Consider the following 19968-nt stretch of genomic DNA (forward strand, 5'->3'; position numbering starts at 1 on the left):
AGTTGGAGTCTGTAGTTAATATCCATCATCTGCAGTTGGAGTCTGTAGTTAATATCCATCATCTGCAGTTGGAGTCTGTAATTAAAATCCATCGTCTGTAGTTGGAGTCTGTAGTTAATATCCATCGTCTGCAGTTGGAGTCTGTAGTTAATATCCATCATCTGCAGTTGGAGTCTGTAGTTAATATCCATCATCTGCAGTTGGAGTCTGTAGTTAATATCCATCATCTGCAGTTGGAGTCTGTAATTAAAATCCATCGTCTGTAGTTGGAGTCTGTAGTTAATATCCATCGTCTGCAGTTGGAGTCTGTAGTTAATATCCATCATCTGCAGTTGGAGTCTGTAATTAAAATCCATCGTCTGTAGTTGGAGTCTGTAGTTAATATCCATCGTCTGCAGTTGGAGTCTGTAGTTAATATCCATCATCTGCAGTTGGAGTCTGTAATTAAAATCCATCGTCTGTAGTTGGAGTCTGTAGTTAATATCCATCGTCTGTAGTTGGAGTCTGTAGTTAATATCCATCGTCTGCAGTTGGAGTCTGTAGTTAATATCCATCATCTGCAGTTGGAGTCTGTAGTTAATATCCATCATCTGCAGTTGGAGTCTGTAGTTTGTTGGAGAAATCTGTCATCTGTAGTTGAAAATATACATTTCCACCATCAGGGCAGTAATTAAGAAGTTTAGGCAGCTGTGTCCCACGCGCAGTGAGGAGGAAAGCTCAAGTTTGAGCCAAAGAATGTCCAAGGACCACAGCTGGGGAGTTACAGACATTATGTAGTTTTGGAGATGTTCTCTAACTAATCACAAGTTGTTCAGGGGGATCGACCGAAGAAAGCCTCTGTTGTCAAGGACAAACTAACTCAAGCATCTACAGTTTGCCAGATAGTACTGGAGCTTTCATTGGGACGGTGTTCTGTGGTCAGATGAAATCTAAACAGAGCTTTTGGGCAACACCAGAAAAACACCTCATCCCCGCTGTGAAGTATTGTGGTGGATCTCTGATGATGTAGGGCTGTTTTGGTATCATGGACTCTAGTGGTACCAGTAAATATTAAATCAAAACCTGACTGCCTGAGCTGGGAAGCTTAAACTTGTTCATAGTTTGGATCCTCCAGCAAGACATTGATCCAAAACACGCCTTAAAATCGGCCCAAAAATGATTCACTGACCACAAAATCAAGGTTTTACCATGACTCTGGCTCTGTCTCCTGACCCAAACCCTAAGAAAACCTGTGTGATGAGCTGCAGAGCATAGTCCACCGTATGGACCTCAGTATCTGAAGGGTCTGGATAGGTTCTGGATGGAGGAAGATCTCTTGTCATGTGTTCTCCTGCATTATTAAGCGTTGTAGTAGAAAACTCTGAGCTGCTTTCTTTCCAGAGGGAGGCTGCACAAAGTATGAATTGAAACGGTGCCAACAATTGTGCCACACATGAATTAAAAATAAAAAATTTATGATAAGGTTACTTTTTTTTCTCTGTCAGTTATTATATTCCAAATAAAGTTTGGATTTGTGTTAGTATTTTGAATGAAAGATGAAAATGGCACACAATGACGAATGTTTACAGCTTGTTTTTCAGGGGTGCCAATAATTGTGAAAAGCACTGTGGTGTTCAATTAATGTTTATCAGTGTTATTGAAATATATATAATAACCACTTAATAATGATTAACTAAGGGAAGTTTATTGCATCACAAGGTAGCAAGATAGTAAATGACTACTCAATTATTTAAAACAGCCAGATAATTTATAACTATTAATATAATTAATAACTATTATAAATTAATTTTATGCAACTTGGTGAAAGCGTAATATTTCAAGTTGTATCTTTTATGAGTATTATGTAAGTCATTGATAGCAAACTTACATTAAACTAAGTTTAGTTTAAAATACATATTGATTCATCGTAAATCACTGAGTGCAGGGTTAATAATTAAAATGGGATCATTTATTAATGCATGTAGTTGCTGCTGGGACAAGATTTTTGTATCTCAAAAATTGCAGCTTTAAAGGAGAAAGGGAATTTAATGGAACCAGATTAATTTTTAAGTAATTTTGGACAGTTTCTGTTGGTCCATTCATTGTAAAATTGTAACAATGTAAAAAAACACCCGGTATAATTATGACAAAAAATAAAAAAGCAACAAAAATTGAGATTTTGACCCAACAGCAGCCAACAGTTCCATTCCAACTATTACAGTTGCTGTTTTTTAGGGTTTTTAGGGTGACGAGTCGCACGTTCTAAACCACAAGGCACAAGATTACATGTTAAATTATGATACTAATGTGTAAAACCTGTTTTAACAACAAACTAATGCAGTCTGTGGAGAGTAAAGCTGTGCATGTAGTTTTCATGTTCTCGTGTCAAAAAATGATCAAGTAAAATTAAGATCAATTAAAAAAGCAGGGGTCTAATTAAAAACAACATTGCGAATTCAAGTTGAAAACACCATGTATGTCTTGTCTTCCAGCTCCTTGTGGAGGAAACATCACAGGCTCTTCTGGATTCATCTTATCTCCAAACTTTCCCCACCCCTACCCACACAGCAAGGACTGCGATTGGTTCATCACTGTCCACTCTGATTATGTCATCTCATTAGCATTCATCAGGTAGGATCTCGCTTTTCTGTGCTTTTGGGGTGTTCATTTAAAGTCCACAAATAGGTTGAATAGAAAAGGTCGGGCAGAATGGTTGTCATGTTTGAAAGTAACTGGATGTGTTTTGGAAAGGAAATTAAAGTGGCCTATCAGTTTCGCAGCCCTTTGATCTCAGAGGAAGCCTCAAAATTCAATTAATTTTAAACTTTGGATCTAGAAATGTGTTCTCTGCGTGTGGTGATTGAGAAAAGAGAAGCCTACAACATCGACTGCAAGCACGATATCAGTTTTAGTGTTTTCTATGGGTCCGGCGTACTCACTGTGCAAGCTCAGTCAAGGACTTTGAATGTATGATTTTTAAAAAAATGTAAAATAGAGGCTGAATTTTCTCTCCTTTTGGAAATGAGTTGTGAAATGTAGCATTTTTGACTACCTTTTCACAGAACATTGCTATTGCCATTGGGGGCCGTTTCTCCACCCACAATTTCCACTGATGGTTCCGCTCTAGGCAGTTTCTTCCATTATGGCTTTTTCCTCCCTTGAAATGAGCACAAAAAGCAGCCCCCTTCAAATGCCTCTGTGATCCAAAATCATCTCATTGGTCTTTTGTTGAATATCAGTTCCCACAGCCCCGCTGTGTGATGGGTGTGAAAACCGGGATGCCATTTGGTCTCCTCTACAAAAACGTCATACACTTTTGACAGTGGTACTTTTAAAAATAGGCTGCCCTCTTTTTTGTAGGCGCTGTTATGGACCAGCTTCTTTATTGACTTTCGCAAAATGTTAATGAAGCATTGCGTGCAAAAATCAATAATTAGATACTTCCTTCTGTGGCGCAGTCAGTATAAATCTCTGAGGACGTGTCGTCACTTTGTAGCTCTTCATTAGCATCTGGATGCGTCCTGGGTCTTTATCTCATGTGTGTTAGTTGAGTGACTTTGGCTGTAATAGGCTTCTAATTTGAGTAGGTGGTGGAAGCTTGCTTGTAGCATATGTATAGCCATTTTCATATTTTGACCACTTATTGACCTTAAAGTTCAGAAGAGCCAGTCTTATTAGAGTGAAGGGTTGTTCTGCCGGTCTCTCTATGGGGAAAATGAGTGGACAAAACTACCGTATTTGGGCAAAATGAAGTTTGACCTGTGGAGGAGTTTAGCCGCCGTTCTCTGTTATTGAAGTCTGTACTGTGTATTTGTAGACTGCAGGGTAAGTCTATATTCTGTTGTCAAAATCTGCGCTCTTGAGTTGAGGTCACTACTCTGTACTGGACGTCTGTACTGTGTATTTGAAATTTGTAGTTTTGTAGTCTGTTAAAAATCCTTCATCAGTAGTGGAAGTCTGTAGCCTGTAGTTGAAGTCTATAGTCTGTAGTTAATATCCATCATCTGTAGTTGGAGCCTGTAGTCTGTAGTTGAAATCGTCATCTGTGTTGGAAGTCTGTAGTCTGTAGTTGAAGTCTGTAATTAAAATCCATCGTCTGTAGTTGGAGTCTGTAGTCTGTAGTTAATATCCATCATCTGCAGTTGGAGTCTGTAGTCTGTTGCTAATACCCATCATCTGTAGTTGGAGTCTGTAGTTTGTTGTAGAAATCTGTCATCTGTAGTCTATAGTTGATGTATGTAGTCTATAGTTGAAATTATCATGTATAGTTGAAGTCTGTAGTTAATATCCATCATCTGTAGTGGGAGTGTAGTTTGTAGTAGAAATCTGTCATCTGTAGTTGAAATCTTAGTTGATGTCTGTAGTCTGTAGTTGAAATCATCATATTTAGTTGAAGTCTGTAGTAGAAATCTGTCATCTGTAGTTGAAGGCTGTAGTCTGTAGTCGATGTCTTTTGATGTCCATACTCTGTAGTTGAAGTCTGTACTCTATTGTTGAGCTCTGTACTCTGTAGTTGATGATTAAATCTGTAGTTGTAAAAGTCTCTGGTCAAAATCTACTCTGGAGATGAAGTCTACACTCTGTAGTTGAAGTATTTATTTTGTAGTTAATGACTAGTGTGTAGTTCTTGGAGACTAGTCAAAATCTGTAGTCTGTAGTTTAAGTCTGTACTCTATAGTTGAGTTCTGTACTCTGCAGGTGATGACTTGGTCCACAGTTGTTAAAGTCTGTTGTCAAGATCTGTGGTTGAAGTCTGTATTCTGTAATCAAAGTCTGTACTCTTTATTTGAAGTCTGTAGTTGAAATCCATCGTCTATAATTGAGGTCTGTAATCTGCAATCGGAGTCCATACTGTGTAATTGAGGTCTGGAATCTGTAGTTGAAATCTGTACTCTGTAGTTGAGGTCTGTACTCTGTAGTTGAGGTCTGTACTCTGTAGTTGAGGTCTGTGGTCTGTACTCTTTAGTTGAGGTCTGTAGTTGAGGTCTGTACTCTGTAGTTGAGGTCTGTAGTTGAGGTTTGTACTCTAGTTGAGGTCTGCACTCTGTAGTTGTGGTGTGCACTCTGTGGTTGAGGTGTGTGGTCTGTGGTTGAGGTGTGTGGTCTGTAGTTCAGGTCTGTACTCTGTAGTTGAGGTCTGTACTCTGTAGTTGAGGTCTGCACTCTGTAGTTGTGGTCTGCACTCTGTGGTTGAGGTCTGTGGTCTGTAGTTGAGGTCTGTGGTCTGTAGTTGAGGTCTGTGGTCTGTAGTTGAACTCTGCACTCTGTAGTTGTGGTCTGCACTCTGTGGTTGAGGTCTGCGGTCTGTAGTTGAGGTCTGTGGTCTGTAGTTGAGGTCTGTAGTTGAACTCTGCACTCTGTAGTTGAGGTCTGCGGTCTGTAGTTGAACTCTGCACTCTGTGGTTGAGGTCTGTGGTCTGTAGTTGAGGTCTGTGGTCTGTAGTTGAACTCTACACTCTGTAGTTGAACTCAACAGAACATGCGAGCAGACTCTGAAAGAGAGAAATACTTCCCTGAGTAAAACAGTATTGTGCCTAAAAAGTAGGTTAAAACTTTGACTTGACTTAAAAGTTCCCTACAAATATATCACTTATGTGTCAGTCCCACAGTTTTGACACAACTCTCAGCTTTCTGGTTCTCCATGTTTTTTTTTTTTTCAAACAAATAAAAGCTTTCACACTGCTGCTCCAAAATCTCCAAGTAGCAAAACTGCTAATTTATTCAAGTAGCTCTAGAATGCCTGAAGGATGTCTGCAAAATGCCTTCACAAATACAAATCAGAAAATGCGTATTTTTATGGAAGATTTCCTTTAACTATTAAAAAAAAAGATAATTCAAACGAGTACATCATTTCCATATGAATACAACGTATTACATCAACAAAATCATTTCCAAAGTAAACTGAAAGACAGATCTGCGCTGATGCGTTTATTCATGCGGAAAGGACGCTGACAGTAAACCATTTAAATTCGGTGCATTGCTTTTTTTGTGTAATCTTTATTCTCTGTGTATTTTTTTTTTTTTTTTTTTTTTTTCACTGCATATTTAACATGGCCTTGTTTTCCGTCACAGCTTCAGCATCGAGCCCAACTATGATTTCCTCTACATTTACGACGGGCCTCATACCAACAGCCATCTGATCGGGACGTTTCAGGACAGCAAGCTGCCGGAGAAAATCGAGAGTAGCTCTAACGTCATGCACATAGCCTTCCGCAGTGACGGCTCAGTCAGCTACACCGGCTTCCATCTGGAGTACAAGGGTGAGCATGACGCTGCTGAAAATACATCATTGCAGCCAGCCAAACACTCTGTCCTCACAGCACTGGTGTAGGAACAAAAGCTCACACCTAGAGCCAACATTCATACTGGCTTTTGAGAAACGTGTTTAGAAACGCGCAGGTGGTAGAAATTTGTGGGTAAAAAAGCATTACAAGGTCAAAACAACAACACATGATCAATATAGACGTGTAAAACGGTAATGAAAGGGGAAAACAAGCAAACGAAGACAAATGTGATCCAGTGTGAATGTAATTCATTATGTAGCTATATAATTAATGGGGTAATTATATAAGCACATTTAAATTGTAAAGCAAAACAGCAATGACTGTAGACTTTTAAGGGTTGGTTGAGCAGGCAGTGATTTCACTTTGCAGTTATCTTCTGGTCCAGAAGCTTCATCATGGAGTATTTTCTCTCTGTGTCTCTGTAGCTAAGCTGCGTGAGGCGTGCTTTGACCCAGGCAGTGTGATGAATGGCACGCGGCTGGGCAGCGACTACAAACTGGGCTCTACTGTGACCTTCCACTGCGAGCCGGGCTACCAGCTGCAGGGCTACTCCACCCTCACCTGCGTCATGGGTGAAAACAACCGGCCCGAATGGAACAGGGCACTGCCCAGCTGCCAAGGTGACCACCCTCGTACACTCTGCAGAACACATTTACACTCTTTACAGATGAGAAACATGTGGGATGTATTTCTATGAACAAACTGGGTTCACTTTCTTTAGAAAAGCCCCGGTAGTTTATCTGCAGGTGTTGGCATTGTTAATAATCTATAATCAAACTCAGTCGGTTCTGAACACTTTATTGGTCAGGGTTAGGTTTTGGACCAGTTTTGGAACAACGCTAATCCTAAATCTAAACCAAGGTTTTAGGGTTTTTTTTTAAATTTCTGCATTATTAAGTGGCTTAAAAAAATAACTGGGCTAGTCTAAAATTAGGAATTAACACAATATAAAACGGATTATTGTTTACTTTTTAAGGCAGCCTGTTTCGGCGCAATCAAATTTGATAATTTGATAGTTTGTGTTGTTTTGGCACAGACTGCTTCCTCTTAACATGTTGGACTTGACTATACAGAATAACTAAGGGCTTAAAGCACAGAACTTTGAGGTTTATATATATATATATATATATATATATATATATATATATATATATATATATATATATATATATATAGTATGTATACGTATGTATGTATATGTATACGTATGTATGTATATATATATGTATACGTATTTATGTGTGTATATATATATATATATATATATATATATATATATATATATATATATATATATATATATGTGTGTATATATGTGTGTGTGTGTGTGTGTGTGTGTGTGTGTATTTGGTCAACCAAATAGGAAACACAGCTAAATTTACCTAAGACTGCCATCATCAGGGCAAATATGTCGGCCTCTGTGCTCTGCATTTTATTTTCTAGTAAGTACTCAGTTGGATTGAAGCATTTGGTTGGACCTCAGAAGGATTGAGGCAGATGGTTGGACCTTAGAAGAATGAGGTAGTTGGTTGGACCTTAGGAGGATTGAGGCAGTTGGTTGGACCTTAGGAGGATTGAAACATTTGGGTGGACCTTAGAAAGACTGAGGCAGCTGGTTAAGCTTTAGAAGGATTGAGGCATTTGCTTGGACCTCAGTGGGACTGAGGCATTTGTTTGGATCTGAGCAGTTAAGATGCTTCTGTTCACTCCAGAATTCATCTTGCAGTTACACGATTGATGAATATGAATGAGCAAGTTCTGCTGGAGACAATTTGACACTACCCATACAGGCCGGCCAAAAAGACCTGGAAGAACCTTAAACACGTTCTTGAGTCCACCACTTTGGTCTTACCAGATTGATTGCTATATCTTAGAATGTCTGGAATCTTAATGCACCACACATTTGGCTTGTTTTTGATTGATTGATTCAGATTTTTCTGCGTCTTAAAGGCCTGCTTTACTTGCCCAAGCACTTTTTGGTCTTTGTGTAAACATAAAATTGCAGCACACTCCAGCTGCAAAGGCCACATTTAGAACCAACTTAAGGCATTGTGGTAGCTGTCTTGCATGAATTAACGATCAAGCCAATCAAGAAACAATTGCTCAATTACTTACAGTTCTTGACATAAGGTGATTAGTACAAAAGGGCTCTGATTCCTAAGTGGTTAATGCAGTATAGACGCATATACCTTCAAATAAAAGCTGACAGCATCTCACTCAAGTCCGTTATGCTGGAATATAAAGAATATATCACTCAATTATGCAATTTCTTGCGTTATATTTCAAAAATATTATAGCCGCTGAATTCATTTAAATGGATTTGTTTAACTGCAGGAACTGTGTACGAAAAAAAAACCATACAATAAACTTGTTTTCCATTTGAAAATAGCCTAAGCCAAACAAGTGTTTATTAAATATTATCAGTACAGTTCAGTTACGTTTATAAATTTCATAAATGTATAAGTGTAAATGTACCCTCAGATACAGAATATTCTTTAAGGTGCCTCAAATGAGTTATGAAGGTACACTGCACTCACTTTATTATTGTACCTATTCATAAATAAATTAAAAGCCTGTCGCCAAAACAACGTGTGTGGAGTTAGGATATGGCACAATTTACGGTACCGAAGACACACCAATGAGATGAGGACTGGTGTTCTATTTTCTCTGTCTTATATATTTCCAACTTTTGGACAGTCTCTGTCCACTTTATCCTAGTTTTTGCTCGCACCCAAATACCAGCTGCTCCCCCACTCTACCTCAGCCCCTACTTCTGCTCCAGATGGCTCTTTTTAACACAGCGTTTAGCTGTGCAGTGCGCGCTAAATGTTCATCTGCTATCGACCACCGTAAACGCAAAACCTTTATTTCCAAATACCATATGTTATAGACCATCTGCCAGCTTTAAGATTTAGTGGAGATGCATTTTACATGGATTTACACAAACATACCGATACAGGAGGACAACTATTCCAAGTTTACAATTTTATCATTTGCTCATAACTTTACCAGCAAATCTAACCCGTATTTTTTTATTTTTAATGTCTTTTGGACATTTATACTGTTCTCGGTTTATGCTGCATTTTACCAGATGTGCTGTAACACATTTATTCAACTCATCCGTTTACTAGCTATTCCTAACCCTTATGTCAAAATGATATAATTATTAGTACTATTATTTCCCCACTCATTGCATCGAACACACACACACACACACGGGGGGGGGTGCTGGAGCCTATCCCAGTGGTCATCGGGCAGAAGGCAGGATACACCCTGGACAGGTCGCCAGTCCATTGCCGAGCACACAGATTCACACCTAGGGGCAATTTAGCATGTGCAATTGGCCTGACCGCATGTCTTTGGACTGTAGACACGGGAAGAACATGCAAACTCCACGCAGAAAGGACCCTGGTCGTCCGGCCGGGGAATCGAACCCAGACCCTTCTTGCTGTGAGGTGACCCACCGCGCCACCGCGCTCCTTGTACATTGCATAGTTATTTTCACTCAAAAAATCAATAAAACATCATTTGACCAAACGTTTTTCATCAACTCTATCAGCTAATATGTTGAGGGAACGAACTACACAGTCTAAATGCAAGTAACACATGTAAGAGCAACATCAGAAGCTCACAGCAGAATAAAAACGTGGTGCTACTGACTAAAACGTCCAGCAGGCTGGCATCCAGCAGGCTGGCATCATCTTCTTAAAAATGATTAGATTAGTGCCCCACTAACCGGTAGCCGTTCAGCCTAGACTGGATCAGTTTCGATTTCATTATTGATTAGTTGAACAGTGTTTTGAGGAAGGATGGTGGGCTTTGCCCAAACCTTTTTACGGTGGAACGTGTGATGCAATGATCTAGAAAATAGAAACGGCACCTCAGTCAAAAACGGAGCTCTGCTGCTCACGTCTGGTGTAAACAGCTTCATCGCTTACAATGGGAGTGTTGCGGTTTTGTTGTTGTCGTCTGCTTGCATCACTTGCGTCGTATTTTTAAACGTCTGGTTGTCGTTTCTAGGTTACAGACATATGAGGTGAAGTGGCACCTGAAGATACTCGTTCCGAGTTGTGTTTCTGGATCTAAGCTAAGCCTCCAAGTGTTGAAGGTGCTTCTCGTTGCACCACCGAATGGCAGATTAAAATGAATCGAGTTTGCTTTTAGCTCGCTGTGGAGACTGACCTCTCTGATCAGCGCGAATAATGGATCCACAAACTCAGAAAAACAACTTGACTCTTAATGGGCTGTGTTCAGGACAGCTCTTACCCCTGCTGAATTATTTACACCAGCGTTTACAGCGGAAGCAGTTAGACACACACACACTTCCCCAGGGGGATTCGGATAGAGAGCACACACAGTGCACAGACACACATTTGTACATGGACACATGCAGTGCTAAATATTGCTTAAAGTGGACAAAAATGACCAGGAAATCATTAGAAAGAACAATGCACAGAATAATACATAAGGAAGTGTAAATTAAGTGGTGTACATATTAATATTATATGCTTTGTTGTATGTATATGTGTGTGTATATTAAGTTGAGAGGACCATGATGTTCTGACTGTTCAAACTGGGCGTCTAAAATAAGTGCAAAAACTTTTGCGGATGTTCTGTCACACATCTAGACATACTGTAGGTGGATAGTCAAATGTGAAAGTCTGAATATGTTTTGTTGATTTGCTATGCGAATGTGTGTGTCTGTCCGCCCTGCGATGGACTGACGACCTGTCCAGTGTGTATAGGCTCCAGCAACACCCCACCCCCAACCTCCCACGACCCTAAGAGACCAGCGGCTTTGAATGTGTGTGTGTTTGTGTGTGTGTGTGTGTGTGTGTGTGTGTGATTTGCTGTCCACATACAGAAAAGAAACCTAAAGAATGTTTTTACAATCTGCTCATTTTAATGCACAATGTCTATTTATTAAGTTAAACATACTAAAAAAAAGTCAATATAAATTATGCCATAACTTTTGCACAGGCCACGTTTTATTTTCACATTTTGTGTCACCCCCTATATATGAAATTCAGCAAATAAACAGTATTGTGCATTAAAATATGCAGCAGTATGTTCTCTGTAGTGGACATTCACTTACTTTCACTTAGAGATCAACAAAATATGTCATTTAACTTTTATATACAACTGTAGATCAAAAACTACTGATCACAGCTCCAATATGTTCTAAGGATGCGTTATTGCCATTTTGATTGGCTGTTTCATGAAATATGTTTCATTAAGTTGAGACGCTTAAGTTGCAGGACGCTTTACTAACAATTAGGCCCCGTTCCATTTCACCCCTCGCCCCACCACGTCGCCCTTACCCCTCCGTTTGCGTGTTCGCGTCTAGGGGTAGGGTGTCCCAATTTTTATTGAGATGGGGGGGGTAGGGTGAAGTGTTGGGGCTACATGACCCTCCAAACGGAAAGGAAAAAACAGCAAGATGGCCAAAGAAACCCTGAAAGGTCACCATTAAAAATTCCGATAACCACTGTATTCTCTTAGTTTAATGCGGTTTTAGTGTATTCTGGTCTTTTTTCTTCATAACAAGCACAAAAAGTAGCTAATAGCATGCGAATGTCTCGGTAGCCAGCTAGCTAACTTTCCCGTTCCACCTTAAATAGTCCAGCAGTTCTGACGCCTGAAGCTCCAGAATGTAACTGCTGCACCATTTAAGGCGGAACAGGAAAATTCTAGCAAGAATCTGGTGAATCTCTGACTTCAGCTTCATATCACTGAAGAATTAGGGGGGGTGATAATAAATAACTGCCCCCCTCTTTGAAGGCGTATGATCCCTAAATGTAACTAAAGCCCAGCAGTGAGGAGCTGAACTTTCCCCTCCTCTGCTGTCCCTGCAGACGGGCAGGGTCGCCTACAGAGCGGCGCTAGTAGCTGTTAATGAAGTGATGCTCTATTATTAGAGGGTGTCATTTCAGAGGGAAGATCTCAACCACTGCCCCTGTAACTCGGCTCCAAGGGGTTAGGGTGACACTCAAAAACAAGGGGTAGGGGTAAAAAGAAGAAATGGGACTGGGCCTTAGTGTTCTCCTCCAAGCATGTTTAGCTGTTCATTGACATTGTAGTTATACTTCATTTGACTAGCATTTGAAACGTGTGCTAGACATGATCTTCCCAGCTTGTGGCATTGTGCGATAGGTGGAGATCTCTGGAGTGCAAGCCAAGCCAGTGACCCATTGGTAGAATGCTTTGGGATTACTTTGGCTGCAATGTTACAGCAGGAAGAAGCAGCAGTAACAATCGACGCTACTTTAATGTTGAGCTCTAATGAGTTGATGTATGCAGCTGCGTGAACACCATGAAACAGCAGGGTGGATTGCAAAGGTACTTGTATAATTATGAAAATAGGCAGACAAAAGGAGGAGAAGCCGTGTTACAGAATCACACAAACAAACTAATCATGGAGCGTTAGAAGGGAGGTGGAGTGCCTGAGTTCACCTGTCTAGAGTTTTTTTTGTCTGTGCAGTTTATCACACCAAGCAGTCATATGGATTTCATGATGGTTGTATTACAAATGATTTACATTTTAATACTGGAGCTCAGCTCTGCTTCAGGTTCAAATAAACTAATGAAGCCAGAGCTCTGACTTAATGCTACCCCTATAGATGATGCACCAGGAGGGGGCGCTGTAGAGTCGAAGCAGTAGCATGAACTCAAATTTTCAGTTTTTTTCTCACTGACCCTACACGTAATTAATCTGCTAAGACATGTTTGGTGTCTTTAATTTGGGACAGGGTGGGCACAGTGATGGAGCAGGTGAGCATGAAGTGGGAGTGTTAATTTTTTTTTAAAACCTTTATTTTACCAGGTAAAATGTTTGAGAACCAGTTCTCATTTACAAACATGACCTGGCCGAAAGGCCCCAATAAAAATAGGTCCACGGCACATAAAAACAGATACATACAAAAACAAGTATACATACCAAAAGTAAAACATAACAGAACAAACAAAAAAATACAGATTTACATAAAACAAACCAAAAAATATGAAAAAAGCAGAAGTAAGGATAGAGAAAAATGAGTATGTATGAGTATGTGCATTATTTTTATCCATGATTATTAACAAGAGCAACAGTCTACTATTGTATGTTTAATTGTATGCTTGAAAGTGGTAAGAGGTGTTAAAATTGCAAGTTTAAGGGTGGTTTGTAAAGTATTCCAATCATTTGCTGCTGAAAAACGAAAGGAATTGCAGCCAAAGGTACTGCAGGTTTTGGGAATGGTGAGCTTGATGTATTCACTTGACCTTGTGCGATATTTATTATTGGCTACGTGAAGAAGAGACGACAGATATGGTGGTGTTATGGCCAAGATCGTCTTGTAGATGAAGTGAAACCAATGATGGAGCCGCCGAGTATGAAGTGAAGGCAAGCCCACCAGTTTATAGAGATCACAGTGATGAGTATTGAATGGTGCATCAGTGACAAAGCGGATGGCAGAATGATAAAGTGTGTCTAGTTTTCGAAGAACAGTGCATGATGCCATTTTATAAATGATGTCACCATAGTCCAAAATTGGAAGTATTGTCATTTTAACAAGAGTAAGCTTGGCTGCATAAGTAAAAGAGGCTTTATTACGAAAAAGAAAAGCTAGTCTAGCTTTGATTTTCTTCTGGAGGTTATTGATATGTGTGGAGAAAGACAGAGACGAGTCCAACCAGATGCCTAAATATTTGTAAGGTTGAACAAATTCCAAAGTAATGCCATTAGCACAGCTGATCTTGGGGGGGTTAGCAGCATCTTTTTTTCGACTAAAGATAATGCATTTGGTCTTATTAGTATTAAGGCGGAGATGAAGGTTATGAAAGGACTGCTCTACTGAGGTGAGACTCAATTGAAGTGTAGATGCTGCAGAATGAAGTGGTGGGCCAACTGAATAAAGTATGGTGTCATCAGCGTATAGATGGATTTTAGAGTTACCAGCAACTTTGGCTACATCATTAATGTAGATGGAAAACAAAGTTGGTCCCAAGATGGAGCCCTGAGGCACACCTTTGGAGATGGTTAATGGTTCTGACACTATGTTTTCTGTTTTCAGCTGCTGGACACGTTCAGATAAATAGCTGGCAAACCAATCACAGCAAGTAGTAGACAGACCAATGCTGGAAAGTAGACGTAAAAGGATCCTATGATCAACTGAATCAAAGGCTTTGGCCAGGTCAATAAAAGCAGCTATACAGGCCTTTTTGCTGTCCAATGCTGTAATAATGTCATCAAGGACCTTTGTAATAGCAGTCAAGCATCCATGACCAGCACGAAAACCAGATTGAACGTCAGATAGGATATCATTTGAATCAAGAAAATGGGTTAGCTGTTTATAAACCAACCTCTCCAAGATTTTCGCTAAGCATGGTAAAATAGAAATAGGTCGATAACAGTCGGGGTCTGAAACAGAGCCACCTTTAAAAAGGGGAAAAATCATGGCTGATTTCCAGTCAGAGGGAAAAACAGAGAGCTGTAGAGACAAGTTAAATATTTTTGTAATGGGAGCAGCAATGATGTGAGCAGATGCTTTTAAAAACATGGGATCCGTCAAAGCCAGCCGATTTATTTGGGTTTAATTTAGTGAGTTCATCCCGCACCTCTAATATAGAAATGGGTTTGAAAGAGAAACCAGCATTGCTGGAGCAGGAAGGCTGAGCAACTGACAAAGCAGCGACTGGGTCGGGGAGAGTAAAAGGTTTGGTTGAATTAATAAAATAATGGTTAAGAAGTGAAGCCATACGAGGCTTATCACTAACAACAACATTATTGAATACCATGGACATGGCAAGTGGGGGGAAACAAGTTTGTTTTCCATAGACTTTACTGTTTTCCAGAATTTCCTTGCGTCAGAGCCACAAGTAGAAAATTTCTCCTTAAAATGGGAAATTTTTGCATCCCTGATTGCTTGTGTTGCTTTATTCCGACATTGCCTGAAGGCAAGCCAATCAGCAGGAGATTGAGAGGAACGGGCTTTTTGCCAAAGGATGTTCTTTTTATGGATTAACTTTGCCAGGTCATTGGAAAACCAGGGACTATAACGATTTTTAGTCCTAAATCTTTTCATAGGAGCGTGTTTATCTATGAGCAGACTAAATTTACTCTTAAAAAAAGACCAGGCATCATCTAAGGAATGCATAGAATTGATTGTTTCCCAAGGCACTGCCGCAACATCTAGAACAAAGGAATGCATATCCAGCTTCCTCAATGAACGCTTTGTCAGGATCAACGGTGAACGTTTGACAGAACAGCCCGATCGTATTAATAGGCAATGTGGGGACGGGGTGGGTAAGGTGATTGGTAATGCAGATCCGTGGTGGGTACAGTGATGGGTAATGGAGGGTTGGGATGTGCACAGTGATGGATAATGCATGGACAGGGTGCGGACAGCTTTAGGAAATGCAGGAACAGGGTGAGGGCGGTGATGAAGCATGTGAGAATGGAGGGGAATGGAGTTGAGTAATGCAAGCATGGGGTGGGGACAGTATTGGGAAATGCAGTTATGGTGTTGGGACTGTGTTCAGTAATGTGGGGGCGGGATGTGTCATTGTTGGGTAATGCAGTGTTGAGGTGGGGAGGGTTTTGGCTAATGTGGGAACATCAAGGGGATGGTGTTGGGTAATGCACGATGGGATGGGAATGGTGTTGGTAATGTGGGGTTGGAGTTGGGACACTGTTGGGTAGTGCAGGGATGGGAAGAAGACAGTGCTGAAGCATGTGGGGGTTGTGTTGGGTAATGCACGCTGGGATGGGAATGGTGTTGATTAATGTGGGGGTGGTATTAGGTAATGCCCGATGGGATTGCCGTGGTGTTAGGTAAAGCCCGATGGGATTGCGGTGGTGTTGGGTAAACCCCGATGGGATTGCGGTGGTGTTAGGTAAAGCCCGATGGGATTGCGGTGGTGTTAGGTAAAGCCCGATGGGATTGGAATGGTATTGGTAATGTGGGGGTGGTGTTGGGTAATGCCCGATGGGATTGCAATGGTGTTGGTAATGTGGGGGTGGAGTTGGGGCAGTATTGGGTAGTGTAGGGATGGGAAGAAGACGGTGTTAAAGCATGTGAGGCTGGTGTTGGGTAATGTGGGAATAGAGAGGGAATAGTGTTGAGTAAGGCAGGACTGGGTGGGAATAGGGACAGATTAAACACATTTGTCCAGATTAGTGAATCTATGTGAGATTAGTTATCAACCCGGCGTGTTCTGGGGTGAGTGCGCTGATTTAGCTCTGCAGTTTGCACAGTACTAATTGGGGTAGATAAGCGCCAATTATTTGTTAGCCACATTAGCTTCGTAGCTCCAGTGCAGGACATAAAGTGCAAACTTCAGACACCAAATGAGAGGAATTTTTTTCAAATTTAATCTGCCAAAGTTTTTCTAAGAATGAGATTGCCACGGCGTTGCGTTGTAACGCATTAAAGCTCGACCAACTTGCTGCCTCAGCATGAGACGCCAATATGCAGAAGGCAATAAATACGTGATTATATTTTCTCAGCAGAGTGAAATTATTCCTCACCAAAGCCGAGCACAAAAACTTTGCAATCATTCGTCTCATGGCAATTACGGAGCCGATAGCTCCTCTTCCTCGCCCCGAAGAGGAGCAGCCGCTCCCTTGCAATCACTGCGTATGTTTCATTACGCAGCCAATACTCCAACAACAGTGCCCTGATTAATAATGAATGGAGCCGTGTGTGTGTGTGTGTGTGTGTGTGTGTGTGAGACCCTCAACTTGCCTGTGACATCTGCAGAGCTCTGCACAGGGATAAAGGACACACGCAAATGTATAGACGCACAGCCGCTCTCTGTTTACATCCCCGTTTACATCTGTGTTAAAGCGACCTGACAGTTGTGAAGAGCCTTCGGCTCAGTGACGTTAGTCTACTTGCAAGTGGGCACATTGGTTCCTCACAACATATGCTCCTCGTGTTTTCACTGTCTGGTCAGTTTTGCAATGAAAACGATGACACACCCCATACATCCAGTGTCCTAAGACGCTTGAGGCTGAAGCTTTAGCATCAGTATTTATCAAGAAATGCGTCACTACCAGCAAACATGGCCCTGCTGATCCACTGAGGGCTGACTGGGCTTGAGCAAACCCACAAACACGTACATAGTGGTGCGCACTAGTTCACACAGGGCCTGAGTTTTGGTGGGCCTGGACAAACCCACATGGTAACCGTTGTTAGCGCCTCAATGCGATTCACCGTGTCGTATTAAGTTTTCCCACACTAATGGGAAATATTAACGAAGACCTCTTATATTGTAGCTGCACAGTGAATCATTCAGTAAATACTGTGAATCATTCATAACACTGAACGTCACTGGAGGAGCAGTTTAGCTTTGCTTATCCTGCCTTTGTTTTGCATAAATGTTATGAAAAAAGTTTCTCAGTTTGAATAAAACAAGGTTCAGTGCACTTGGTGGGCCACACAAGCAGCATAACGGTCCGTTCTCAGCACAGGGTTTTAGTATTTTTGCATGGAGCTTGGTCGTATGCCATATGATCACTGTATATGGAGTATTTAGATGCAGCTCAGCCAGTCAGACTTTAGGACTGGATCTGTGTGTTTAATAATTATGTACATTAGCCTGGCCCAGCCTTCAGTTCTCCAATACAGTGAATTGCCTTTAAATAGCATAGGTGGCTTATTCGTTGTGTGACCTTTGTTTTGGCATCAAACAGAAAAGTAGATATACCGTCTTTTTTGTGAAGTGGCAGTCTACCACAGAATTTGGCCAAGACGTCAACTGCAGCATTTTGTGTAGTGTCGCATGTAACAAACACAAGACCATTGTTATGGCACAGGCTACAGCGAGCTTTAGCTTAGTTAGTCTAGTTAGTTATAGTAGCCTCTTAAACTCCTCGGGACCACCGGTGGGTCCAAACCGCACTCGGTCATGTTCTCCATAACGTTCATATTCCATAAGCTCCGTTCAGAAGCTGGGCGTCGTGTGAGGCTGTAGCTCTTCTCTCCAGTCTAATAGACGGTGATGTCATTTTAAACCCTTATAATAAAAGAAGCTGAACTCTGTTTTTCTACTGAAAGTCGACCCGTTTTTCCGCAAATCTGGGCTCTAAACTATAAACAGACGGCGTCTCTTCAGTGATCTGCTCTGGAAACATCACTTTTAGAGAACAACACAAAGAGCATTGGAGATTTTTGGCTTTCAGCAGTGAATCGTAAGCGTGTAGTGATGTGTGGAGATCATAAAACACATGTTGTGGTAATTTGAGGGGCTTTTACAGAAAATAAATGCAGTTACTGAATAATTTGCATTAAGATTTGTTCGTGTAGGTTCAGATGGACAAACCTAAATATACCCTGGATAATAATAGGTTAATCGATGTTATTAGGCCAGCTACAGTGGAGAAGTTTCATTTTGCTATTGGGTTATTAGAAAGACGTTCAAAGAAAATATCAGTTAATGGTTAAAGTTCTACGTCCCATGAGGCTGTAATAAGCATCGTTTCAGCCTCTGTGCCCTGATGATGCCCTCCAGCTTACCTTTATCTCTGAAAGACGGCAGCTGTGTGTTAGTTAGAGATGTGGGACACACTCATAGCACCGGGGAATGAGGATTTAATATAATAATGAAAGACTATTATATTTTTGCCGCTCTTAATTAGCTGAAATATTATGCACCGTTCATTAGAAATGACATCATACTCTGAATTGGATCATCTGGTGACTCTGCTTTGCAGGGTTTTTCGCTCACCCTGTAAATGGATAGACAACCTTGAAATCAGCAAACGAGTCATACAGAATTGTTTTAAGTGTTTCAGAGTGACAGTGAGGCTTTCTGCTGTTGCGCTCCCTTTTTGTCTTTATGTTTTAGTTTATTTTTTATTGTTTAAGGACTACATATTCCCAGATTCAGCACTTGAGATGCTAATGAGATGTTACTTAACAGCACTCAATAATAGACCACAAACCAGAAAATACTTGTTTTGTCTTCTTGTTCAAAAAACACAGATGCGCCCTAACATCAGCAAGAATCAGCATTTTATATACATATATATATATAATATCGCTGCTGTCGGATCAAAACCTTGTATCTTCAAAATGGTAACTTTACAGGAGAAGGCAAAAACATACAGTAGTTTTAATGTAAGTCAATGGAACCAGACGTCTTTTGGGCCGTTTCTTTTGGTTCATTCATTATGAAATTTACAGAAAATGTAAAGAGCAACATGTCCTTTGAAATTATGCCAGAAACTGAAAAATGACAAAAATGGAGATACAAGGTTTTCTTCCGACAGCAGCAAGATATGTATGTATGTGTGTGGGTGTGTGTGTGTGTGTGAGTGTGGGTGTGTGTGTGTGTGTGTGTGTGTGTGTGTGTGTGAGTGTGTGTGTGTGTATATATATATATATATAATTATTGTGCAAAAGTCAGAGACCACCCTTTGTTTGTTTAATTTCAGTCAAAATAGTCATTAAGTACAAGTTAATACTTTTTCAGCATCGTAAAAATGTGGAGAACTACATTGAATATATAATATAATATGTGTGTATGTGTGAATGGGTGCCAAAAAAGCAGGACACGAGGTAGCCCTGTTTCATTCTCCACATCTACACAGTCATTTGATGTGAAGGGAAATGGGCCACGTCGACAAACCGAAGCTTGCTAGCCGAATCCTGCCAGGGAAAAAAATACAGTTTGTAAAAGTTTTAACACCCCAGTCAAGTTATGTCTTGTTGATTTGATTTTC

The 19968-nt window shown here is 40.7% G+C and overlaps 1 protein-coding gene across 3 annotated transcripts in view; it reads left to right on the forward strand.

Moving 5' to 3' along the window:
- The window catches only part of csmd3a (CUB and Sushi multiple domains 3a), a 534059-nt gene that overhangs the window by 283807 nt on the left and 230284 nt on the right, over positions 1-19968 (forward strand). For all 3 annotated transcript variants that reach the window (XM_037534188.1, XM_037534189.1, XM_037534190.1), the window contains exons 28-30: positions 2472-2610; positions 6052-6239; positions 6689-6883. In XM_037534188.1, coding sequence (XP_037390085.1) covers positions 2472-2610; positions 6052-6239; positions 6689-6883 — 522 coding nt within the window. The remainder of the gene's footprint in view (positions 1-2471; positions 2611-6051; positions 6240-6688; positions 6884-19968) is intronic.

The sequence above is a fragment of the Pygocentrus nattereri genome, chromosome 24 (genome assembly GCF_015220715.1).
Source record: "Pygocentrus nattereri isolate fPygNat1 chromosome 24, fPygNat1.pri, whole genome shotgun sequence".
Lineage (NCBI taxonomy): Eukaryota > Metazoa > Chordata > Actinopteri > Characiformes > Serrasalmidae > Pygocentrus > Pygocentrus nattereri.